At 37.4% G+C, this 27,098-nt stretch overlaps 1 protein-coding gene across 1 annotated transcript in view; it reads left to right on the top strand.

Moving 5' to 3' along the window:
• LOC136877768 (golgin subfamily A member 6-like protein 6) overlaps positions 1 to 27,098 on the top strand; it is a 229,152-nt gene that overhangs the window by 106,413 nt on the left and 95,641 nt on the right. The window contains exon 13 of the mRNA XM_067151973.2: positions 12,037 to 12,111. Coding sequence (XP_067008074.2) covers positions 12,037 to 12,111 — 75 coding nt within the window. The remainder of the gene's footprint in view (positions 1 to 12,036; positions 12,112 to 27,098) is intronic.

The raw sequence follows: 27,098 nt of genomic DNA, 5'->3' as shown, positions 1-27,098 counted from the left end.
ACCACCAGCATGTCTCTTTTCTCATTACTTTCCCATTTTCTGCTTTTCCTTTATCTGCACAGACTTTCCAAGTGCACATTGGTTGTGCTTTTTTTTCTGTTGAAGGAATCCTCTTAACAAAATGCCATCCTAGCAATCTGTTGGAGGCTATGCTTGATCCTGTACTTGATTCTGGTACCCACATCCCGTGTTTCCCAGTACAACACAAATGCCTTTGTGATTACCATAACAAACATTCGGAAGAACAGTTTTTTCCACTATTTGAGTTGCTTTCTTCCAAAAAGATAATATGCTATAATCTGATCACTCCTGTCTACCCCTGTTTTATTCACATTATAATCAAGAATAGCATCTGGTTTAGATTCAATTTTGGGGCCTCCCTTGTGCGAACAACAACATTAGACGAGGTCGCCTTGTGACAAGTTAATAGAAGCAAGGTGTCCACTATGTCCTTCCACTTCAAAAAAGATGATGATTTTTGCGCATAAATACTAATCCACCGCTCTGTATCTTCTTCTGAACAATGTTATTCTGAGGAAAATTTGTTCTGATGGGCATACAATTCCTACAGCTTTTGTCTTCCTTCCCTATAAAAAGTCAAAAACTTCAGGGGAGCTATAATATCTGTCCATGTAAACAGTATGGCCTTTGTCCAAGTAGTTTGCCAGCATTCTAGTAAGAAGTGGAATAATACCAGTGTCTGCAGCACCTTTCCCATAATAGACTTCCATTTTCAAAATATGTAAAAGCATTGCAAACAACAAATAACTTTTCATGTTTTTCCATCTTGTTTTTTCATGTACACTTTGAATTGAATTCAACCACAAAAACCACACATTCCTTCACCAACTGATAGTTTAGAGTATGAAACATAAGAAGAGAAAAATGTATGAATGAGTTTGTCAAAGAAAGGGTGGATTTTAAATAATGGATCACAGTTTGGCTGCCCACAAGGAATGTATATTCTGTTGTGATTCAAATGAAAGTTTTGAAAAAATCACATTGAAACGGTTGCAGCTCATAACAGATGATGGAAATGGAATCGAAAGAAATGCCCTTTTTGACCAATGGTCACTCAGTTTTGGTTTCTTGACAAGGCACATATGAATGTCAACTTTGAGAAATGCATAAATCTGACTGGCCACCACAAGCTCCACAAACTTTTTGGTGTCAGTTTCATTGTTCATCTTAGTTTTTCAGTGAGGGAGGAAGCATACCTGTTAGTCTCAGACTTGAAGAGTTTCACCATTGTTCCAGAAACAAAAATTGAAATACAATCTAGTGGACTCGATGTTGCATCCAGTGGGGCGGACACACTCGATTATTCTTGAAAAATAGACTCTTGAGGCAGAGAATCAGTGGAAGTCCAACATAATTCAGTATCTGTAAGCTTCCTACAAGTATTGGTACCATAAGCACAACGTTTACACCCTTTAGGAGCTGGAACGACATCAGAACTACCCAGTGAATGTGAATCATTCCCTGCCTTTGAATTATCATCGCTTGCATCATGTCATTCTCAAATAAAGAAAACTACATTACTAATTTATTTCTGATTTATTTCTGAATGAATCTCCAGTCATATGAAAATCATGAAACATTAGCTAAATAAACTACACAGTGCAAAATCAAACCTGGGTAGAATATGGTAGAATAGGTTATAAATACCTTCATCACTAATATGAAGTTTGAAATCAGGGTCTGGATCTGAATCATCTACCTCTTCTTCTGAACCACTGTCATCAAAATTCTGTACAATTCCACTTTCATTCAATGATCTACTCATGATAGCAACAACAAATCACAAACTAAACACTTCCCACGATGTAAACGAAACGTTGAAAGTGTTCACCTTGAGCAGCTGGAAGCATGGAATCTAGAAGCTAACAAATGCAAAAATAAGCTGCTAGAAAACAACGACAAAGAACACGAGCACATGGTATAGCTGTTATAAAAGTTCCTACAAAGTGTTATAAATAGTTTCCACCCAATTCTCATTCGGGCTGTGTTGATAATATGATAAATAAGCAGGCCCGAGGCTGTCAGTTTGCGCTGTTATCCTACCCTGATACATACTTGAGCTCAGTCTCCAATGTTTTAATCATAAGGTTCAGCAAATACTTTTATAAAACCTTTTAATTTTTAATTAAACTTTTTCAGTAATTCACTTGCAGATATACTTTAAAAATTATCTCAAATTTGGTGCCATTTGTATCAGTACAGTGGGTCCTGAGTTCAGTTCCTGGCCATGCCAGTAATATAACTGCATATGGTTAATTCTTCCAGATCAGAGACAAGGTGTTTGCTCTCGTCTCAATTCACTTCTGTTCCTCTACCTGCAACACACCACACTACCTATTATCTCAAAAACACACAATAGTGAATATGTCCCACCAGATAGGATTAACGTCGGGAAGGACAACCGGCCATAAAACCGGAAGAAATCCCTCCCATTGTCCTGATACCTATACATTTGGCAAGGAAGAAGAAAAATATCATTTAAAAAAATAATTTACTAATTTGCAAAATAATGTAATGAGGCTCAAAATAGACACTAGAGAGATCTCAAAATTATCCAAAATCTGGAATACTCCTTGAATATTGGTACTCATTATGTAGTGAAGATAAGGTTACACATAGTTAAACTGTTCAATTAGCATAAGATACAAGACTATTTAGAACAAAGAAAGTACCCATAGCATTAGGACTTGTACGATGTCATATTTTTATCCTGGTCTGTTTTTATAAACATAAGCTAAGTATATATTTAGCTTTTGTGAACACAATGGCACAGTTTTATTGGACACTTAAATACCTATTTTTCTATATTTTATTATTTGACAAAATTTATTTAATCATGTCAGAAGCCACATCAGTCTTAGGAGTACAAGATTAGCATAATAAGTAGAATACATAAGGTAAATATTTAGCTGGTACTATAAATAATCACATGAAAATCCTCAATGATATGTTATAAAATCTCTATAGAGAGAACCTGCATTAAATTACTCTGTGGTGAGTATTCTGCTACATCATATGCTTCAGATGTTGTCCTCATCAAGCACTTAGCTGGACATTTGACCAAATAAATTATATAAAAACATAGTTTTGGTCATATTATAGGTACAGTAATTGAATTGATGAATTCAAAATCCAACTCCACTGAGATTAATTTTACAGAAGAGACCAAAAACTAAATTTTTCAATACCTACTCATGTGATATACAGGGATTTTTATTTTTTTTAAAAATTAGTTTATGCCTGGAGGCACAGATTGGGACAGATAGAACAGGATATGAGAACGTAATGGGATCTCATAGATATGGTGGAAGAAATATAGAAGGTGAACATCTCCATGACTTCTGTATGAGGAATGGGTTGGTGGTGAAAAGTAGTGTACCAAGAAGAGACAGAGCCAGAAGATAACACAATACAGTTGGAATGGACTACAAAAGACTGTAACTGATTATGTCATCTCAGATGAAGAAAGGAGCAAAATGGTAACAGATGTCAGAGTAATACCCAGCAAGAGTCTTGATGGTGACCACCATCTATTAGTAGCAGACCTGAGAAAGTTCTATGTGCCAAAAGTACAGACCAGGAAAAAGCCAAAAATCAAAGTATGGGAACTCCAGGAAACAGAGAACTGAGTATCAGAACTGGATAAAAACCCTGTTACCAAGAGATAAAAGGAAAAATTGAGAGGCAGAACAGACCAGACTAAGTGGCACATTGGTTAAGGAAGCAACTGAAGTAACTTCCACAAGTTACTTTATATTGCACCGACACAGATAGCTCTTATGGTGATGATGGGACATGAAAGGGTAAGGAGTGGGAAGGAAGTGGCCATGTCCTTAATAAATTAAGGTACAGCATTTGGCTGGTGTGAAAATGGGAAACCACAGAAAACCATCTTCAGGCCTGTCGACAGTGGGATACCGGTACATGTCACTTTACAAGTTCGTAAATTGTACTACTGGATACTGTCCAAAATTTCAAGTAGTGTTGTACAAAATACATCAAAATGCCCAAGCATGAAACAGAATCTGTATTTGCCAACCAGTTACTACTACTGTAGGACTTGGTTAATTCAAACCTGAAGAGAATTTAATTAATAATGACTCTGAATTAAACAGTATCACACCCTGTACTTACCCAAATCTCAGATTCAAAACAAACTAAAGTAGATATCCTGATCCAACACTCTGTACTGCAAGCACTTTACCATAAACAGAAGCAGTGTACATTCCTCTATCAGTTTTAGATCGGTAGCAAAGCCTAGCTATTTTTGCTTAATTCATCTACAATACTCTATTGACAGATATTTTACCAAGTGATTCCATGCTCCACCTTCCAAGCCTTCAATAAGATGTGTAATACCCCATTTCATCTTCCGACAGTGATCAGTCAACCCCACATGCAGTTCTAGGTTTAGGCTTAATGCATGGATTTTTTTGGTTACCTAAACTCAAAGTTCACTCACTTACTACCTATAAGACTATTTAACCCAACCGCATCCGTAAGCATACCAGTACGCTGATGTGATAAAGGGATCCATAGCCATAAGCACACTAGTATGCAGCGCCGATTTGTCCACCAGAAATGAGATATGCTGCTTACTATTGGTAGACCTGTTCAACTACTTGATAGTTCTTAACAACTGTTTACCAGAGATGAGATAGCCTGTACCCTGAGGGCTGATTTAAGAACTATTTCATTTGAGTGGTGCTTGTAAAAGTACTTGCTATCTCCAAACCAGATTATTTGGAAACAATGGCTGATGAACAGAATCATGTGTTCATTAGTGGCAAGGATGAAGAATTAATGTCTTATTTTGAACTTCTAGGCTCTGATTATAGTAGTAGTGATGGTGAGGAAGATCCTGGTGATAATATGCGTATACATTTGAATTGTTGTGATGCAACACCAAGTGAAAGTGAAACGGAACTTGACAACACTATGTCAGTGGCAGAAGAAATTATGCATGACACTGGTTGCAGTTTCGTGGACGTCATTGAATGGGATTGTCAAGCGACAGGCAGCTACACCCGGAGAATTGCTGTCATGACTAACTGGAAGATATTTTCCTGTCAAGATCCCCCCAATAGAAGTCAAAGGAACTAAAACTGCAAAACGCTGTGTTGTATGTCGGCAAAATATGACCAGAAGGGAAAGTACATGGCAATGTGACTCCTGCAACATTCCAGTGTGTCGGAAGTATTTCGAGCCATACCAAACGAGAAAAGCCTACTGACTTTTGAATCCCAGAATCCAAGCAACAAGGAACCTGTTCCATGTAAGTGCATAAATTATACATAAATGCCGCTTCACAATCCTTTTTCTGTAAAGAATATTGAATTATGTCAATAAATATGGAATTTATGCCGATTTATTCAGAGGTCTACAAACTGAACAAATTCTGTGAAAATTCATGGTTTCCAAGCTGTTTGCTGTAGGAAGAGGCAGACGCGGATGGGTTAAAAAACATTTCCTCAGGCAACCAAAAACTTAAAATTTTTGAAAGCTTTGGGACAGATATAGTTCCATTTCCAGCACCAGCACAACTCTACATTACTTTCTCTTCCTCCTAGGCAGTCTTCCATCATGTTTTGAAAGTCTGAGAATTCTAATGTGGTATCATATTTTTGCTTTGAATTAAGCTATATAGTATTCCAACTAAACACAAAAATGAACATTGTTTTGAGTATGAATGTCATGGGATCAAGAGAAGTTTGAACTATCCACAAATTTTAATTTAAAACCTAATTAACCCAGCTCTACTTTATATCCATATACAGACAAGAACCTTAATATTTTGGAAAGTGAGTTTCAGTTCTTTTCTGTAGATTTCCTGGTGTTTAAGAGAATGCTCTTCTGAGGCTATTCCATTATCTTTTAGCAGTCTTCAACCAAATTTACAATGCAGCCAGCCTCCTCAGTTGGTTAAGTAATTGCACCAATACCGTAGCCATTGGACAAGTGCACCCTTATGATATAAAAATGGAAGGAAAAGGGAAGTTTTTGTGGATGTGTAACCTCTGACACTGCGCTTACTGTTATGAGAGGTCCAAAGCAAGAAGACTACAACTTCATGACCATCAATCATTTATGAGAAGAAGGTACTAGTAGGAGACATTATATCAGCAGTAATGTTCACTAAAACAGTATATTACTGGGTGAGTTGGCCATGTGGTTAGGGGCGCGCAGCTGTGAGCTTGCATCCAGGAGATAGTGGGTTCAAATCCCACTGTCAGCAGCCCTGAAGATGGTTTTCCATGGTTTCCCATTTTCACACCAGTCAAATGCTGGGGCTGTACCTTAATTAAGGCCGCGGCCGCTTCTTTCCCCCTCCTAGGCCTTTCCTGTCCCATCGTCACCATAAAACCTATCTGTGTTGGTGCGATGTAAAGCCAATAAATATATATATATATATATATTACTTGATTGCAATTAAATATTGTTAGACATAAATGTATTGGTTTTGCTCCAACCTACCCGCATAGTGAAAAAATTTAAGGCAAGGGCCTTTTACCTAGAAAATGATGCAAAATGCACTCACCCACTAAATTATTTATCTTTTTGTGTCATCTCCTCACAGGAGGTTGGTGACCACCATGAAATAATTATCGTACCTCCTGTTTTGTGTTTCACCAAGACAAGTGATACAAGTTCTGCCACGTTTTTTCTTCATTTTTAAGCCTGAACATAACTATAATTGTTATTCAGTAATGAATTATGATTATCGGAAGAGTGGCTGGATTTACCCTATGTTTTGGGGTAACTTCAGCCGCCATAAAAATAAATCAAGAATCAAAGTATTCTTTGATGTAGTGTTACTTCAGCCACGGTGAATGTTTTTTAAAAACCTACAGAATGCCCAGTATCAACAATCGCAAACAAATTAAAATGATTTGTGGTGAAACAGATGTATAGTGATCAAATTCACATTTTCCCCAAAGAAGAAACTATTTTTTTAGCCTAAGGGTACAAGCATTGTATGATAATACAAATTACATGTTGCAATGCATAAATATTTGTAATGGTACAAAAGATAATAAATAAAAGGTACGAAAATCATAAAGCCCAATTGTATGGAGAGAAAAGGAGGTCGGAAAAGAAGCAATCTTGTAGACTGTCCTTGTAAATTAGAAAATATCTGGGCCGTCAATCAAGTTCTTAAATGTGTATCATCCATATCAACTGATATCCGTCTATTTATCATTGAAAATGGGAACCGTCTTTCCCCTCGCTGTCAGGATAAACTTCCCCATTTATTGTTATTGTGCCTTTATTAATCTCTTCTAAAGCATTCTTGAAGTAAATAGGATTCTAATTACAATACCCACGACCGCGTCATGTATTCCTGTATGTTCTTGGCATGGCCAAAGTTACTCCGGAAGAGGACAACTTTTATCACAAAACTATTCCCTGAAAAACATATTTGAATAAAATGCATCAAACTGTGTTGATCAGTTACCAGACGTACTTACATTTTGACCCCATAAACCACTGGAATGGAGAATCGAATGCTGGAGAACAGTTTGTTTTCTACAGTTACCACACAGGACAATAGTCGGGGCTGCGAAAAAAATCGATTGACTCAACAACGAGCCCGCCAATGATCTTTGGACTACCGAGGGTTGATAGAGCATTCTATTGTACGTGCATTTTAGTTATTGCAAGAGGTTCATCTTTTTCAGTATAGGAGGCAGGAGAAAATAAGTGTTGCTATTCATCAGTGGCCGAAGTTACCGCACTTTACGGTATAAGGATATTGTGTTTAGCTCTGTTAATAGCTTTTCCATAAACAATGAAGTAGGCAAAGACAGTTTGTTGTTGGTCAAGATGTTTTTGAACTAAAACTTGTCTACACCTCAGGGTGAACCTAGGACCAAGACCGTTTCTAAACCAAACATGAGCTTCACTCATGTTTTCTTGTATTTTTCTCTATAATCGAGAGTGAAGAATTCTTAAAAATGTTTTCAGAGGATTGTAAAACTTATATTAGCTCAAAAATCTTGTTGTTCAATCATTTTTCTTTCCTGAAGTCAAAATGTGTAGGCCTTGTTGATCAACTGCAATTTTTTGAATTGCCTTCTTAAGCTCATTCTATGTTCATCTACTTTGATTTCAGTTCTGATATCCAGATTTGTAATTCTGGTGTTGAGGATGTCTAAAATCCTGTTTTCTTCTTTTGGATCCTTCAGGGTCTTTGTCAGTTCTCTAAGTCAGAAGTTTTGTTAGCTGAATTTTCAGTCACAATCATATCCCTGCAACAACTGAAAGAGAATAACAAGAGAAGGGAATATTTATTTGTACTGAAGTACTTTATTTCCTAGGTTGTCTTTACTTCTTAGAGTGCTTAACGGCATCCTGAATACTGAACTCTTACATTTCCCTCATTTCATCCTTACCAGAAGCATTTTCTGTAGCCCACATGAAACATTCCTATCTTATGGTCTGTGCAGCTCCATGTTTGGGTGGTGCCATTCTGAACTCTAGTTGGAAGGGTTCCAGGTTCAATTCCCAGCCAGGATGTGGGATTTTAACTGTAGGTGGTTAATTTTTATAGCTGGGAGCTGGTGTTTCTGCTGTCTCCACATTTATCTTCAACTTACTGATGACATACAACATGTTCCTCCACTACCTATACATGTAGTACTTCACACAGAAGACACGGTCAACTTTCCTTGGTGGATCTGCCTAAAAAGGGCTCTTCCAGGCTGGGGTTTCCACAAACCTTATTTTAAAATCATGTACTCTTTTTCCACATCAGGAAATTATCTCCAGCTCTTATGCTGGTGGAAGTTAACAGGTAATACCTTCCTCTTATAAACCCATTAATTGGAATATCTTTATTCCTTCCTTGACTACCTCAACCCATTTTTTCTGAGAGAGAGAGAAATGGAACACACAATAGGGCAAACACAATGACAGATCAGAGTGGGAAGAGGGAGCAACAGAAAAAAGAGACTTGGGCAAACATGAAAACACTTCCATATTAAAGCTATCAACTGTCATAAAACTTTGACTGCAACAGATTTCATCTCTACCGTTCATAACACTCCATGCCTTACACTTCAGGATAAATGGTTTAGGCCGATGACCCAGATGTCATCTGAACTCTAGTTGGAAGGGTTCCAGATTCAATTCCCAGCCAGGATGTAAACAAAAGCAGGTAAATGGATCTGCTCCACCTGCACCTTCTATCTTCACCACGACCTTTGCCTCCCTCTAAATTACCTATGACGCCTACTCATACCAACTGATTTCCTCCATCTAGTGACCCATTTATCACCTATTTATTATCTTGGAAAACTCTTCTGAACTATTTGCCATGTCAGTGCCATTTAGCAACCTGGAGAACCAGGGTACTTTATTTCAGAAATATCCTCACTCTTGAGAGACTGCTTTCATTACAGCTTTGAAGTGCATCCTGTCATGGAGACAGCTATCCTTTGCAACCACTCCTAACCTGGAGAACATATGCTGCTCACTAGATTCCATTGTCAATTCTTTCATTGAAAGCCCCACCACTCCGCCTTGAAAGCTCATCCAGCTATAGTCGTTGGCTTCTCTACGGAGTTGGGTCATTTACTGCTGCCCAAAACTCAGTGTTGTGTTCCATGATGTACACTGTAACAGACCAGAAACTCTGGCCAGACTACATACTACAGGAACTCGATGTGGAAGACCATGGTTGCAATGAGCATACCAGACAAGACTGTTAATACACTGACTGACAGAGCAAATGCAACACCAAGGAGGAGTGGTTTGAAAGGGATGAAAGTTGGGGAAAAAACAGAGTCGGCACGGAAGAATAATTGATGTTTATTTCAAACCGATATGCAGGTTACACAATGCGCACGGCATCGACTTAGTAGGATGTAGGACCACCGCGAGCGGCGATGCACGCAGAAACACGTCGAGGTACAGAGTCAATAAGAGTGCGGATGGTGTCCTGAGGGATGGTTCTCCATTCTCTGTCAACCATTTGCCACAGTTGGTCGTCCGTACGAGGCTGGGGCAGAGTTTGCAAACGGCGTCCAATGAGATCCCACACGTGTTCGATTGGTGAGAGATCCGGAGAGTACGCTGGCCACGGAAGCATCTGTACACCTCGTAGAGCCTGTTGGGAGATGCGAGCAGTGTGTGGGCGGGCATTATCCTGCTGAAACAGAGCATTGGGCAGCCCCTGAAGGTACGGGAGTGCCACCGGCCGCAGCACATGCTGCACGTAGCGGTGGGCATTTAACGTGCCTTGAATACGCACTAGAGGTGACGTGGAATCATACGCAATAGCGCCCCAAACCATGATGCCGCGTTGTCTAGCAGTAGGGCGCTCCACGGTTACTGCCGGATTTGACCTTTCTCCATGCCGACGCAACACTCGTCTGCGGTGACTATCACTGACAGAACATAAGCGTGACTCCTCGGAGAACACGACGTTCCACCATTCCCTCATCCAAGTCGCTCTAGCCCGGCACCATGCCAGGCGTGCACGTCTATGCTGTGGAGTCAATGGTAGTCTTCTGAGCGGACGCCGGGAGTGCAGGGCTCCTTCAACCAATCGACGGGAAATTGTTCCGGTTGATATTGGAACAGCCAGGGTGACTTGCACATGCTGAAGAATGGCGGTTGACGTGGCGTGCGGGGCTGCCACCGCTTGGCGGCGGATGCGCCGATCCTCGCGTGCTGACGTCACTCGGGCTGCGCCTGGACCCCTTGCACGTGCCACATGTCCCTGTGCCAACCATCTTCACCACAGGCGCTGCACCGTGGACACATCCCTATGGGTATCGGCTGCGATTTGACGAAGCGACCAACCTGCCCTTCTCAGCCCGATCACCATACCCCTCGTAAAGTCGTCTGTCTGCTGGAAATGCCTCTGTTGACGGCGGCCTGGCATTCTTAGCTATACACGTGTCCTGTGGCACACGATAACACGTTCTACAATGACTGTCGGCTGAGAAATCACGGTACGAAGTGGGCCATTCGCCAATGCCGTGTCCCATTTATCGTTCGCTACGTGCGCAGCACAGCGGCGCATTTCACATCATGAGCATACCTCAGTGACGTCAGTCTACCCTGCAATTGGCATAAAGTTCTGACCATTCCTTCTTGGTGTTGCATTTGCTCTGTCAGTCAGTGTATAATCTGTGCTTCCTATGATGGTACTGTTTGCAGAGTCAATGCTAACACAAGTACCTCTGAGCTTTTTTTCAGTCCATACAGGAGTGCATCGAAGGCTGTGTTCTTAGTCTCATGCTATTTAACAATGTGAGGGATTGGATTATATGGAGGAGTATGGAAGATAGAATGGGAGTAAAATGTGATACAAATGGGCTATCATTCAAAGATCCAAATTATGACAAGTGATATACAGTAAAACTTCCCAACATTGGACACCTTCAGGGATAAAAAAAGTCTGTTTTTTAGGAGTGTCCATCATTAGGAAAAATTAACATTTTTGGAAGTCCAAAGATCAAAAATTGTGTTCTGTTCTGTTCTGTATGGTTCTGAAACCTGGACATTGTTGGCTGTAGACCTATGTAAGCTGGAGGTATTTCTAATACGGTGTTTACATACAATTCTTGGCATTTCACTTTTAGACAATTGGCAGAACTCTCAGATTAGATAGACATGTTCTATTCAACCAGTCATCAGAGATAACATTAGGGAGTTGTGATTCTATTGGTTTAGACACATCAGGTGAATGGAGGACATCCAACTTCCAAAATAATGATTAGATTGCTGTCATCCTCCTGGTTAGAAAACTGCACACAATGCTTGAGAAAAATGTGAATCAACTAAGTAGAAGCAGCTAAGTGACTGAGTTCAACATTAGAACAACTTGCGATGCTTGCCATGACCATCACACAAACAGTACCATAGGTCACCTATTCCTGCTGGGTCTAGAGCAAATGACTGACTGATTCTAGGCTGCACAGAATTGACCAGTTTGAAAGTAAGGGCCAAGAATAGGAAGGGTATAATCATTTGGAATAATACAGAATTTTCATTTCCTTTTTACAGAATGAAATTTTACAACAAAAATTGAAAGACCTTCAAGAAGCATTAGCTGAAAGTAAAAGGAAAAATGAAGAATATGTAAGTATATTTATTATTATTATTATTATTATTATTATTATTATTATTATTATTATTATTATTATGATTATTATTTCTTCAAGCAAGTTAGCCCTATTTTACCTAAAAGTATGTTAGGGCTATAATTTATAAGAATACAATGTTAAATGTTGTTAATGCATTACTTAGTAGAACAAAATACTGCAAAAAATATTACAGTGAGTTAAAAACCTTAATTAAGAAACAGATAAAAGCTGAAGTGCAACACCTTTTCACAAATATATCAGAAACTGGCAGGGAAAAATTTACATTCCAGTAACTCAGGTGACCTAACAAACTGTTCCTTTTGATAGCATGTAGTGGACAATAGAAAATTAAATGAGCTACTGTTTGTTCTGATTGTCACTTACAAAGGTATTGTATTTTAAACCATTGAAAACTTCTAAATTTATCATGTCCATAAATAAATTATGTAAGTATAAAAGTGGGTGCAAAGAATTTTGAAATTAAATGTTGATGAACGATTGGAAAGAACAACTCTCATGTGACATGTCCCTTCATGCTATTTGTACAGACAGAGTTCCAACTCTCTTCCAGGTAAGTATATTTGTTGTGTATAGCTATTTCTTATTTTTACACAATCTACTGTACCCTTAGTTACCCCAACCATGACAATATTTCCTGAACACATGTTTGTTCTTGAACGATCCTAAGACAATTATTTAAGTGACATATCTTCCTGTATAATATGTTTGAATACTAGCGAAGACATAAAAGCGAGGTGGGACAGATCCTCAGTCTCATTTTGTCTAATTTTGTCATCAGTGTAATTGTAACTCACATCGTCACTGTCAAAGTCAGTTTAGGTGAGACAAAGGTGTGATTGTGCATAAGATGTACAAAATGAGGTTGTCAAGAGCACACGGACACTTTTATTGTGCAAATTTTGGGACATTGGGATAATGCGAGTTAAATTTAAGACAAGTGTATATAAGTAATCAGCAGAGAGATGAAGTGTAAATTGATTTTAAAATATTTTGTGATAATTCTGAACAGTGAAATCTTATTTAATTCAAGTGAAATCCACAAACTTCACCACATGACACATGGTCTGGTGAATCTTACTTGTATTTATGTGATTGTGTGGGAGTAGTGCCAATTAGTATTTGCTTATTTATTTTTGGAGTTTTTTTTATGTGAGTGAAAAGTGCACATATTCAAGATTGTAGGCTTTGATGGGACATTCAGCATTCAATAACCAGTGATTAACATGGATTTCTACATGAGGATGCAGTAAAACCCTATGGAGGAGGAATTGAAGGGAAACACCATGTTGTACAGTAATCCATAAATCATCCGATATGAGGAAACCACCATAGTCACATGACATGGGTGAAATACCCAGTATGTAAGTTCATCTTACCTTACTTTATTTTGTTACCTCAGAAAAATAATATCGTAGATATTTATTACAATTCAAGCATAAACCTGTCATAAATTATGTGAGTAGAATTTTTACCATGAGTGTAACCGTATACGAGATAATTACGCCTACACATACTAATAATAATAATAAATAGAATAATAATATGCGTGACTACCAATAATAATAATAAAATGTGAACACGGAAATTAATAAAAACAAAGTAGCGTAGGATATACATCAAGGTAGGAAGCAAGACAGATAACTATAAATACGCAAAATTGAACCAAGTGCAAAGGAACTTATAGGTCTAATAATGACAACTAAAAAAGGTTTGTGGAAGGTGCAGGGTCTTATTGAGATCCATGGGAAGGGATGACGTTATAGGGGAGAAAAGACTTACAAGAAACACCCTCTAGCTCAACTATATTAAAAATAACAAATGAAAAATTACAAGAAACAAAGTTAAATGACAGAGCAACTGATGCTTAACTCAACGACAGATACAGATTGACTAACCAAAGCGAAAACATGATCAGGATAAAACACTTAGTAAACACAAGTTTAATGTATGCAGAATTACACGTGGGTTGTTAATTAAAAATGCAGATGAAAGATTTGAAATTACAAACAACGGAAATCTAGGGCAAACTCAGACACGTTAAATTTAAAACTTTAAAATTACATTAACCAAGAAAATACCAAAACGTAAAAGAAATTAAATTAAATCAAACAAAATCAGAAAACATTGAAATGGCAATAGAAATTGCACTTACCAAGAAGGAGGAAGGGTTTACGGAGGGGAAACCCTTGAGCGCATCCGCACTGAAGGATGGTCAGATGGAATAGATGCGGTCTAATCGCATCACATATGCCAAGCCGGCAAAAGGCCGGAAATGCCCTGATCACAATCGACCAATAAGATCAAATTCCACTAGATTCCCCTTCTTTTTGCCAATAGGAAATCTCATTATTTTAGCAAATCAAAACGCATGACCATATATGGTCATATTAAGATAGTTAGCAATTTCTCTAAAATTCCTATTGCGACACCTATTTCAACTGCGATAACCGCACGTGTGGTATAGGATGCCTCAAAATTAAGTTACCTTTTAAATCCTTCAATCACATTACAAACATCAAATTAACATTTGGTCAAGTTACATAAAATTTAACAATCACTTAAGAATACTTCTTACATCTTCAAGTTACATAAAATTTGAATACAACCATCACTTCAAAATACTTCTTGCATCTTGCAATGTTCATACTGTCCAAAGATAAACTGGTACACATATTAAGAAACACTATCATCAATGATTTTCAAATAAAGGGTAAATAGCAATTTACATTTCCAAACTCAATAATTACTCCTTGCAACACACAATGCTTAGTTCCAGTTCTCCATCCCACCACAGATTACAACGAGAAAATCTTGTGAACTACGATTAATCAGAGAAAAGTGTTGAAAATATATTCCAGAACATTCCGAGTGAAACAGAACTAAGTTTAGAAGATATGCTAATATTTTAATGATTAATTTTGTAGTCTTAATCATTACATATCTTTCATTAAAGAAGTGTGTGTGATATTTTACAATCATAACACATTTTACACACCTACATTTCAGTTTTAACTGGTATACATATTAATTACTCTATGCAAAGTAGTTGTAAGGTATTTTCAAAACTAATTAATTTTGGAACCTTTAAGAACATTCTACTATGATGATTCAGTATCATTTTGATAGAATGACAGTGTGTGATAATTTACACATCATATTTATAATTCATTTTTTAAATTAAATTAATACAGTATTATGGAGATAAGTGACAAATAAAAACAAATTTATGTGAGTAATATTCAAAATTCTTCTGGAATATACTGGAGGTCAGTAACATTCATAACTCAGGAAACCATTACAAGCAAGTCTAATCAACACTAAAACAATTAGAACTAAATAAATAAGGAAACTAACATCATGGTGTTCGTGTGCTCCTTGTGTGGTATGAAAATAAAATAATTAAATTTTTTCAGTAATTCACTTGCAGATATACTTTCAAAATTATCTCAAATTTGGTGCCATTTGTATCGGTTCAGTGGGTCCTGGCTTCAGTTCCTGGCCATGCCAGTAATTTAACTGCATATGGTTAGTTCTTCCAGATCAGGGACTAGATGTTTACTCTCATCTTAAATTACTTCTGTTCATCTACCTACAACACACCACACTACCTACCATCTCAAAAACACACAATAGCGAATATGTCCCACCAGATAGGATTGACATCGGGAAGGACAACCGGCCATAAAACCGAGACAGATCCCTCCCATTGTCCTGACGCCTATACATTTGGCAAGGAAGAAGAAGAAAATATATTTTTAAAAATAATTTACTAATTTGCAAAATAATGTTTGCATAAAATGGATACTGTACTTGTGCTGTATAAGGCTATCAGCTGTAAATCAAAATTTCTAAAAGCCATGAATATTTCAATAAACAGACAAAAATCTCTTATTTTCAGGATATGAGGTTATAACTGCATTGTTATTATAGTAGTTTATTCACTAAATACATCACATTTCCAGTCGCCATCTAAGAAAGTGGCATTTCTTTAAGGATAATGACCATTTTATGAGAATGGTTGTAGGTGTAGGTCTTAAGGGACTGTGATACGTGCGGATAACAATTGGTAGGGTTGGTAACAAGAACGGTGAAGTAAACAACAATACATTATGATTTTATTGCTTCCTTGCTGTTTCAAGTAAACATGTGTTCTCCATATTTCAACAAGCTGATGGTTTTGCACCCTCAATCAAAGCTCATTTGATCTTAAGAAGTGGTAAGTTATAGTGGGACAAAGTGTGTTGTGAGCTAACTCCAGTTTTAATGTTATATTTTTCAAAACTCTTGTAATGATGGAAAAGAAAAGCAAGCGATGCAGGTGATACTAATTCTAACTGTGAAAAGTGGTTTCTTTTTTTTTTTTTTTGTTTACAAGTTGCTTTAAGTCGCACCGACACAGACAGGTCGTATGGTGACGATGGGACAAGAAAAGGCTAGAAGTGGGAAGGAAGTGTCCGTGGCCTTAATTAAGGTACACCCTGGTGTGAAAATGGGAAACCATGGAAAACCATCTTCAGGGCTGCCGACAGTGTGGTTCAAACCCAGTATCTCCCCAATACTGGATAGTGGCCACACTTAAGCGACTGCAGCTATCGAGAAAAGTGTGTTGTAATGCTGAATAAGTGCCAGAAGTACTCCTGAAGCCTGTGGTAACTGGATGGGAAAGTTATTGATAAGTGTGGATGTTGACGGAGTGGAAGGAGTACCTTTGGATGTAGGGCTGTTTTGCCATCTTTTATGTATGAATATATAAATATATATTTTACAAACATTTAACCAAAGCATCACTGATTTATGTGCAAGGTTGACTATAAAGTTGAATAGGTGACAGGGAAAATGCATAAATTAATGCATAAAAGTGCATGCTTGAAAGAAGAAATACAGTAGGATGTATGATTTATACATGATGTAGCTCATTCCCTTACAGGCAGGTATAGTGGGGTTCATTCTAAGGTTGAGGAAGTAGCTCTGGACATAAGCAAGTGATACCAGTGATACTAATTCTAACTGTGAAATGTGTGATGAAAATTTCGAGCTTCAATGTTCAACTTGCATTCATTGTCTTAGATTTACTAACAATACTTAACTGGAGCTAATACCTTAACACTCGTATATGATGTGGTTTACCATAATAGAATATATAAATGGTTTTTTATTGAATATTATTCTAAGCTTTTAACATTAAAGATCAATTATTATTGCATACTGGCCATGAGTACGTATTGCAAACTGCAAGTATACTTGCAAGACCATAGGTCTGTTATGTCTTTGAGGTTGACACCAGGAATACTCCTGAAGCCTTTGGTTATTGGATGGGGAGGGCCCATAGAAAATAAATGGTGGTTGGTACCCGTGGATATTGACAGGGTGGAAGGAGTACCTTTGGATATAAGGCTGTTTTACCATCTATTCATTTTTTTTAAACCAAAACACTTACATATGTGTTTGACTGTAAAGTTGAATAGGTGGAAAATGTAATAAATAATGCATGAAACTGCATTCCTCAAAGAAAAAATACAGTGGGATATATGATGAAGCTCATGCCCTTACTGGCAGGTACAGTGGGTTTGTTTCTGAGATTGAGGAACGTAGCCCTGGATATAAACAAATTACATGGGTGATGCTAAATCTAACTGTGAAACAAGTGACAAAAATTTCAAGCTTCAAAGTTCAGCTTGCATTCAGTGTCTTAGATTTACCAATAATTCTTAACTGGAGCTAATATCTTAACACTTGTATGTGATTTGGTTTACCATAATGGAATTTATGAATGATTTTTAGTGAATATTATTGTAAGCTTTCAAAATTCAAAGATCGATCATTACTGCCTACTGGCCGTGGGTACATTTTGCAAAGTGCAAGTGTACTTGCAAGACCGTAGGTCTGTAATGTCTTTGAGGTTGTCACCAGAGGTGATAGGTCTCTTATTAACTCCACTGACCTCATATGAGGTCCTCATACATGAGATGGTTAAAGTTGAAGCAAACAGTTCAAAGAAGAAATACAGTACGATATATGACAGTTTGTATTTGCAATGAATTAGGATTTGGTCGTGCGGTTAGGGGCGCGTAGCTGTGAGCTCGCATCCGGGAGATAGCGGGTTCAAATTCCAGTGTCGGCAGCCCTAAAAAGATGATTTTCGAGGTTTCCCATTTTCACACCAGGCAAATGCTGGAGCTGTACCTTAACTAAGGCCACGGCCGCTTCCTTCCCATTTGTAGGCCTTTCCTGTCCCATTGTCGTCATAAGACCTATCTGTGTCAGTGCAACGTAAAGCAAATGGCAAAAAACAAAATTTTTAATTAGGATTTGCTTGGTGAGGTGATGAAAGCGAACGAAAACCAGTGTGTTCTGTGTTATGGAAGTGTTTTCAAACGACTGCATGAAACCTGCAAAATGGTGTTGACATTTAGAAACAGAGTATTATAATGTAAAAAATAAATCTACAAAATTCTTCCAGTGACACTTAGGAACACTAAATTATGGGCAAGATAAAGTTTTAGCCATGGGTTTCATAACTAGCAAGGCACTGGAATCATCCTACCTCTTAAGTTTGCACATAGCCAAAACAGGGAAATCTCATTCTATCAGAGAATATGTACTTCCAAGAACAAAAATGTGGTGAAAACTATGTTTGGCAACAAATATTGATTTTATTCCTTTTTAAAATGGTACCGTTGGATACAAAGTTAACGATATGACAGGTAACATGGAATCTCTGTTAATCGAAAGAGTTAAGAAGATTCCTTATTATGCATTACAATAGACAAAACTATGAATGATGCAAAATCAGAATTATGTTCACTTACAGACAATAAAACTTTGTGCCATAATTGAAATAAACTTACTAATTCTTTGCTTCTGGAAAGCCAGCAAATTTCAAAATGTAACACAAGTTATGTGTATCCACTGACCATTTCACTGCAAAAAGCAAAGTCATCTCCGTACAGGCCATGAAAGCCTCTGTAGGGGTGGAAGGTAAAGGTTTCCACCATACGCAACCTCAGCACTTGGTGGGGTAGAGTGTTTAGCTCTATCCCCGGCTGCCTTTGCTACCAGGAATTAACCTGGTACTCATTTTTGGTGTTGGCTGAGTGAACCTCAGGGCCATGTGCATTTCTGGAAGTGGAAATCTCGTTTCTTAAATTTCACAACTCCTGTCCTTCCGGGTGAACCGAGCATGTCTTTACCACCTTGGCCAGGCAGCCCCTACAATTTCATCACACAATATGGAAAACAATCAATTATTTAATGGTCATTAATGTTAGATTTGCACACGGTGACAACATACATGACTATTTTGTTTTGGAGGATTTTGTCAACCTGAACATGAGAAGAAATATTTCACTCCCTTGTAGTTACATCAGATACAAAGGGGTGGGGAAAATATGTGGACTCCAGTACAGATGGAGCTCACACCCTTACAGGCAGATATAGTGGGGTTATTTCTAAGTTTGAGGAAGCAGCTCTGGATATTAATTGGGTGCATTGTTTTTCATTCAGAGGAAAGCATTGGCCTCAAAGGAATGCCACCAGAATTTTAAACCTATGCTCAAGAGTGCTGTAAATCTAGTTAAATATTTAAGGTACAACCAAACACAACTTGTGTTTCATATTGAAATTTGCTGGCTTTCCAGGGGCAAACTATTCATCATCATCATCGTTGACCATCTCCAGTTACCCGGGTGTGGTGTCTGTCTTTGTCTGTCCGTGAACCACTGTTCTCTCATAATCTTCTCCCAGTCTTGTCCTCTCTCCTCAACATCTTTCTTCACCAGATCTGTCCAATTTCCTCTGCCCACTGGTCTTTTTCCTTTTACTTCTCTTTCATATTCTCTTCTTGCAGTCCTGCTTGCACTCATCCTTCTTACATGGCCAAACCACTTCAGTCTTGCTTTCTGAATCCTTTGTAGTAGGAAGTCACCTATTCCCACCTCCTCTCGCACTTTTTCATTCCTGAACTTGTGCTTCCTGATCTTCTGTATCATGTTGCGTAAGAACTTCATTTCTGCAGCTTGAAGTTTTGAGTTGTCTTTTCTCGTTAACATGGCTGTTTCCAAGCTATACATGATGATGCGTGTATAATATGATTTATATCATGTCAACTTTGCTTTTAATGGTACTTGTTTATCCCACAGCAGTTGTCTTACTTGGTGGTAAAATTGAGTTGTCTTGCTAATTCGACTGTCCACCTCATACTTTGCAAGATTGTCTTTTGATACTATACTACCCAAGTACTTAAACATTGGAACACTGTCCAGTTTGGTGTCATTTATTCTGATTTGTGGTTTGTCATCTCCCCTCTGTAACTTCATCACCACTGTCTTAGTCTTGTTGTTATTTAAATCACATCTATTAAACTCTTGACTCTATTTCTGCATCCTTTCTCCACATCGTTTTCGGTTTCACCCCCAGATCACCATGTCATCTGTAAAAATGAAAGCTTGCAAGTCCTGCTGCTCTTTCCATTTTTGAGCCTTTATTTTGGCATCCATCACAGTGATAAATATGAGGGGTGACAAAGCGCTGCCTTGCTGTACTCCTCTCTTCGTTTCAAACCATTTGGACAGCCCGCAACCCAATTGCACGTAACTTCTGGTTTTATCGTACAGCATCTTCACTTTTGCAATAAGACTGTCATGAACTCCCAGCTCTTTTAGGTATTTCCAGATATACAAAGTATTAATAACGTTATTTCATTTAAGGCACAAAGTTTTATTGTTTATAAGTGAACATCATTCTGATTTGCATCAGTCATTAGTGAAGAAGCTTCTAACATTATCATACCTTTCTGATTCTTTTTCGAAATGAAGTGAACTAAACATCTCTCTTCAAGGGAAAATCTTTAACTGTTCTTGATACCTGTGACAAAATGAAGGTATTCGAGAAAAAAACTGGTGTTATGGGTTAGTTGCATGAAAGACAGGAAATTTGGAAAATGAAATTTATGTTGATTCTGGGTTTCTTGAAAGAATTTGTAAGCACCTCAAAACTGTAAAACAAAAATTCAATATGTACTTTCGAAATAACTTTTATGAAAAATTTATGTGGGTTTGTGACCCATTTCAGACTTACTGTTCCTTTTTTTCTTGAAGAAAGAACAGTTAATTGAACTTCCAAGTGATGGTTAGCTTAAAATTCAATTCCATGCTCTTGGTTTGCCTTGATTCTGGATCCCACCTTTAGTGAAAAGTGAATATTCTGAATTATATGAAGAAGAATTGAATATCACCATGCAGTTTTCAACTACCTAGCTTTGTAAAAAGAACTTTCTTCACTCCTGACCTTTGAGTGAATTTGACTAATATTGAGCCAGATATCCAGAAACTCTGCTAGGCATGACAAGCTCAGCCATCTGATTAACAGTGAGTAATAATATATTATTATTATCATTATTCTTTCTAACATTCTTTTTTTCTGTAGATTCCTCTCTCCCTTTATATGTTCATAATATTATATTTCATTCAGTTAATATATTAAGAGTTTGTTCGATGTATAATTCACTTCTTATAATGTCATAACTGTGTTTCTGTAGGATATCAAAACATGCTTTTATATGGCATGATACAATATCTCCCAAATATTAATAATACATAGGTAAAAAAGTAGATCTACTTCAGTTGTTTGTTTGATTGTTTGTTTGTTTGTTTGTTTGTTCATTTGTTTGTTTGTTTGTTTGTTTGTTTGTTTGTTTGTTTGTTTGTTTGTTTGTTTGTTTGTTTGAGTCATCAGTACATAGACTTGTTTGATGCAGCTCTCCATGCCAGCCTATCCTATCATTTCTACGAACCCGAACAACTGCATCCTACATCTACTCTAATCTGCTTGTCATATTCATACCTTGGTCTGCCCCTACCATTCTTACCACCTACACTTCCCTCATAAACCAAATGTTGAAGTCTTGGTGTCTTAAGATGTGTCCTATCATCCTAACTCTTCTTCTCATCAAATTTAGCCAAATCAATCTTCTCTCACCAATTTGATTCGGTATCTCTTCGTTCATGATTCGATTTATCCATCTCACCTTTGGCATTCTTCTCTAACATCACATTTCATATGCTTCAGTTGTCTTCCTTTCTGAGCTAGATATCATCCATGTTTCACTTCCATACAATGCCACGCTCCAGACGAAATTCTTCAGAAACATCTTTCTTATTCCTGTATCAATGATCGAAGTGAGAAAATTTCTTTTCTTAAGAAAACTCTTCCTTGCTTATGCTATTCTGCATTTTATGTCCTCCTTACTTCTGCCATCATTAGTTATTTTACTACCCAAGTAACAATATTCATTTACTTATTTTAAGACTTCATTTCCTAATCTAGTATTACCTGCATCACCTGCTTTTGTTCGACTGCACTACATTACTTTTGTTTTGGACTTATTTATTTTCATCTTGTACTCCTTACCCAAGACTCCATCCATACCATTCAGCAATGTCTCCAAATCTTCTGCAGTCTCAGATAAAATAACAATATCATCAGCAAATCTTACGGTTTTGATTTCCTCTCCTTGCATTGTGATTCACTTCCCAAATTCCTCTTTGTTTTCCTTTACTATATAGACATTGAAAAGAAGGGGGGACAAACTCTACAGCCTTGCCTCACTCCTTTTTGGATTGCTGCTTCTTTCTCAAAGCCCTTGATTCTTAACACTGCAGACTGATTTTTATACAGATTCTAGATAATTCTTCGTTCTCAGTATCTGATCCCAATCACCTTCAGAATCTCAACTAGCTTGGTCCAATCAACATTGTTGAATGCTTTTTCTAGATCTATGAACACCATGTATGTGGGCTTGTCCTTCTTAATTCAATCCTCTAAGATCAGGCATAAAGTCAAGATTGCTTCACGTGTTTTCCTAAATTTCTTCTGAAGCCAAATTGATCTTCTCCCAACTCAGTTTCAACTTGTCTTTCCATTCTTCTGTAAATATTATGTAATAAAATTTTGCAGGCATGAGATACTAAACTAATGGTGTGGTAGGTTTTAGACTTGTCAGCACCAGCTTTCTTGGGAATAGCTATAAAGAACATTCTGCTGAAAATTTTTTTTTTGCTAGGGGCTTTACGTTGCGCCGACACAGATAGGTCTTATGGCGACGATGGGATAGGAAATGCCTAGGAGTTGGAAGGAAGCGGCCGTGGCCTTAATTAAGGTACAGCCCCAGCATTTGCCTGGTGTGAAAATGGGAAACCACGGAAAACCATTTTCAGGGCTGCCGATAGTGGGATTCGAACCTACTATCTCCCGGATGCAAGCTCACAGCTGCGCGCCTCTACGCGCACGGCCAACTCGCCCGGTCTGCTGAAAATTAGATGGTACTTCTCCTGTTTCATACATCTTCCACACTAAATGGAATAACTTAGCGATACTGGTTTCTCCTGAGGCAGTTAGTAATTCAGAGGGAATGTCATCAATTCCAGGTGCCTTGTTCCTATTTAGGTCTCTTAAAGCTCTGTTGAATTCAGACCTCAAAATTGGGTCACCCATTTCATCAGCATCAACAGCCTCTTCCTGTTCCTGAACCATCCCATCTACGTCTTTACTGTTTAAGTTAATGGTCCATAGAATTATTTCTGATGTTTTATTCGTCCTTGCTTGAAAATGGTAGGAAAACTCTGCTGTATATGAATACCAGTGCAGTGGGGAAAACACCTTCCTTTCTGGAAAATTATGGTTTTATCACATTTTCCACAACTGTTACATTCGATGAGCTTATATCTTAAACATTATTGTTTGCAGTTCTGTAATCTTCTAATTCATGGAGTCTTATTTATTCATATCTGTTACCTTCTGTTTGAGAATCAAGCATTTTAAACTTTTGATAGTGATCTCAATGAATTTTGTTGATGGTTATCAGGGTCCTTAAAAGTGAGTTACTACACAGAGAAGTAGAGTGTTTTACTGGCCACTACATTTATTGGACTACTATTTACAATTAATTGCAAGTTCACTCGTGTTTGAGTCTTACACTCTCTCTCTCTCATGTGTGCACACACACACACATGATCATGTCACATACCATTCCAGAACAGTTCACAACTAGGAATTCTTGTTGAACACTGCATACCCAACTGATGGACTCAGTCCTAATGAATGACTCTTCACAGACTCATGACCGTCTCATAACTTCTTACTCTCACTCACGATTTACACACTCAAGATGGACTGGTGTGCACCAGCTGCACACTTTATATAGGCCCACAAAAAATTGTAATAGTTCCCACTTCCAGGTCATTCTGGGCACCTGGTCCATTGTTAATCAGCTTCTTTTAGGATCTTTCTTATTGCAAATCTACACATTTCACCTGTGCTGCTTTGCTCTCTGATGGCCACCACTTTGCCGCAATTATTGTTGCTCACTGGTGTTTTTGCTAGCCACTCCATTTTCGGCCTTCATTGTCACCTTTTGTTCAGTACCGGTACTCAGTTATAACTGATATATAAGTATTTTTTAGGTCATTTTCAATTTTGAGCTTTATTTTCCTTAGTATTATCATTACCATTTTCATTGACCTTATAAATATATCATTTATTCTTTATACACAGCAGAATACTTCAAAACAAGTATAATTTTAAAAAAGTACCTTCTCACTGAATTGACGATTAGCAGTCATTGCAGAGATATTTATAAATTCTTGTAAATCAGTCTGGGTGAATCAGCAACTCTGTCAAGAAGTGACCCCCCCCCCCCCAATTTTTTTTTCTTTTTCTTTTGCATTAAAAGGTTCCATATTTGGTTTCCCATTTTCACACCAGGCAAATGCTGGGGCTGTACCTTAATTAAGACCACGGCTGCTTCCTTCCCACTCCTAGGTCTTTCCTGTCCCGTCATCGCCATAAGACCTATCCGTGTCGGTGCGGCGTAAAGCCACTAGAAAAAAAAAGTTCCATATTATTACTATAGAATCATCTATATGGTTTATTAAATCATGATGTATTGATGAGAAATATGAACTAATCACCAATATTTATTTTATTTGAGTTTAAATGTTTTCATAACATTGTTAAGCATTTTGTTAGTAGTTTACTATATCTTACAGTGGCAGAAAAAAAATGTTTTAGATATACTGTTATAAAGTAGCTTGTGGAAGGTTCACTGATTTAACTAAAAAGAAAATTTTCTGCCCATGCACCTCTGTGTAACAGTTTGTTATGGTTCACTTATTAACTGATTGTGTGTGTAACTCTATTTGGTACCTTTTGGCAAGGGCATACACCAAATTTAAAACATAATAATAAACATTACAAGGAAAATAATAATGATTTTCAGACCAGATCAAATAACCTCGAACACATACGCATGATTAATGCAGAAAAACAGCAGAATGTAATTATCAGTTTAGGCAACATGACAACTAAAGGAACGAAGGTGGGAAGTGGTTGGGACCCTACCTGGGTGGTGAGAAGTTATTGGCATTGCTGGTGAAATGAAATTAGCGGTGATTCAGTTTACGTATAACAAGTTACTGAAATAATAATAATAACAAATAACATTACAATCGGAACCATCAATGATGCTAGGTTAACACAGCAAATTCATACAAGCTTCATGGTGGTGAGTTTAAAAACGTACAAAAATTTAGAAATAGTGTATCCCAATACATTTAAGAAAAGTAACACATGTTCACAAATCATGCCTACATGTTAAGACAATGACAGAAGGAAAAGGTGAAATTAATTAACATCTTAACACAGAGGCCATTCAGGAAGCAACACTTCAAAAGAAGGAGCTTGTCCTGAACAAGAATATGTTAAGAAGAAACTGTACTATGAGAGGCAGACCCTGGGGAAAATTAAAATTTACGCATTTATACAATTACAACTAAAGGAAAGGGAAATGAAATTTTACATATAAAACAGAATTTACAAAACCAAAAAGGAAAAGGGAAGTGCCTTTAAAACAAAATGAATATGACTAGCCATGCGGGCTAAGTCATATGAAATTAAATTTGGCGAATGGGAGAAATTCTGGGCAAACTCTGGAGGTAAAGAAAATTAAATTAAAACAACATTTGAAAATTAAAGATCAGAAACAAGAACGAGATATTGCTTACCTTGGAGGGTCGAGGGACCTCTCAGATGGGGGAGACAACTTCTCCCATCGCCGGTCAAAACTACAAAACAGAGGGAACAAGCTTGGCGCTGGCCAAGTGGCCAGCAGCCGGAAATGGTAAAACTGCGAAACAACCAATGAGCGCACCCGCATTTCTTACATTCGCCATTAGGAAATGATTTTATTTAGGCCAATATTGGCCCAGATAAAACTGCTGATCAAATACCGAGCGTAGCTTTGAGAAATTTCTCTTCTGATGCAACCGGAAATTCCTCGAAGCATCCTACTAGACCTGGCATCTCCAACTACACCGAGCCTCGAAAGTATACAAACCATATTTTTACGTAAAAAGTTATCTACACATAATAAAATCGCTGAAAACTAACAACCCTAAAAATCTTCACATTTTCCCCCTAAAACACACATACAAAAAAAAGGCATTTTTCACTTCACACATGGAAAAAAAAACCTTCTTTTTAAATATTACACACAGTCAATTTTTCAAAGTCAGATAAATATTTTACAATCATAATATAATATGGTACTTCTTCTTTTCCCACAGTCCATTTTTTTTAAAGTCAGATAAATATTTTACAATCATAACAGTGTGGAATGTAATTGTTTCATGGGCAACCTTAATCTACCTTAAATATTCGGTCGGCTAACCATTGTTGAGATATGTGCATGTCTCATCATTTTTTTATGAGAGACAGTTGACTGGTATAAGTGACTGTCAATAAGTAAATGTGAATTAAAATTTTATATAATTTCATGATCCTGATTTAAGTTCAAAAAATTTATTTATTAGATTAGTGATGTGATTGTTTTTAACTTCCACTGTTAATTAATTTGACCTGTCATAAGTAGCATTATTTATCACAGCACTTCCATTCCAGTTTTCATTT

Source organism: Anabrus simplex, chromosome 7 (assembly GCF_040414725.1).
Source record: "Anabrus simplex isolate iqAnaSimp1 chromosome 7, ASM4041472v1, whole genome shotgun sequence".
In the NCBI taxonomy this organism is placed as follows: domain Eukaryota; kingdom Metazoa; phylum Arthropoda; class Insecta; order Orthoptera; family Tettigoniidae; genus Anabrus; species Anabrus simplex.
This window is presented reverse-complemented; position numbering and strand designations above follow the sequence as displayed.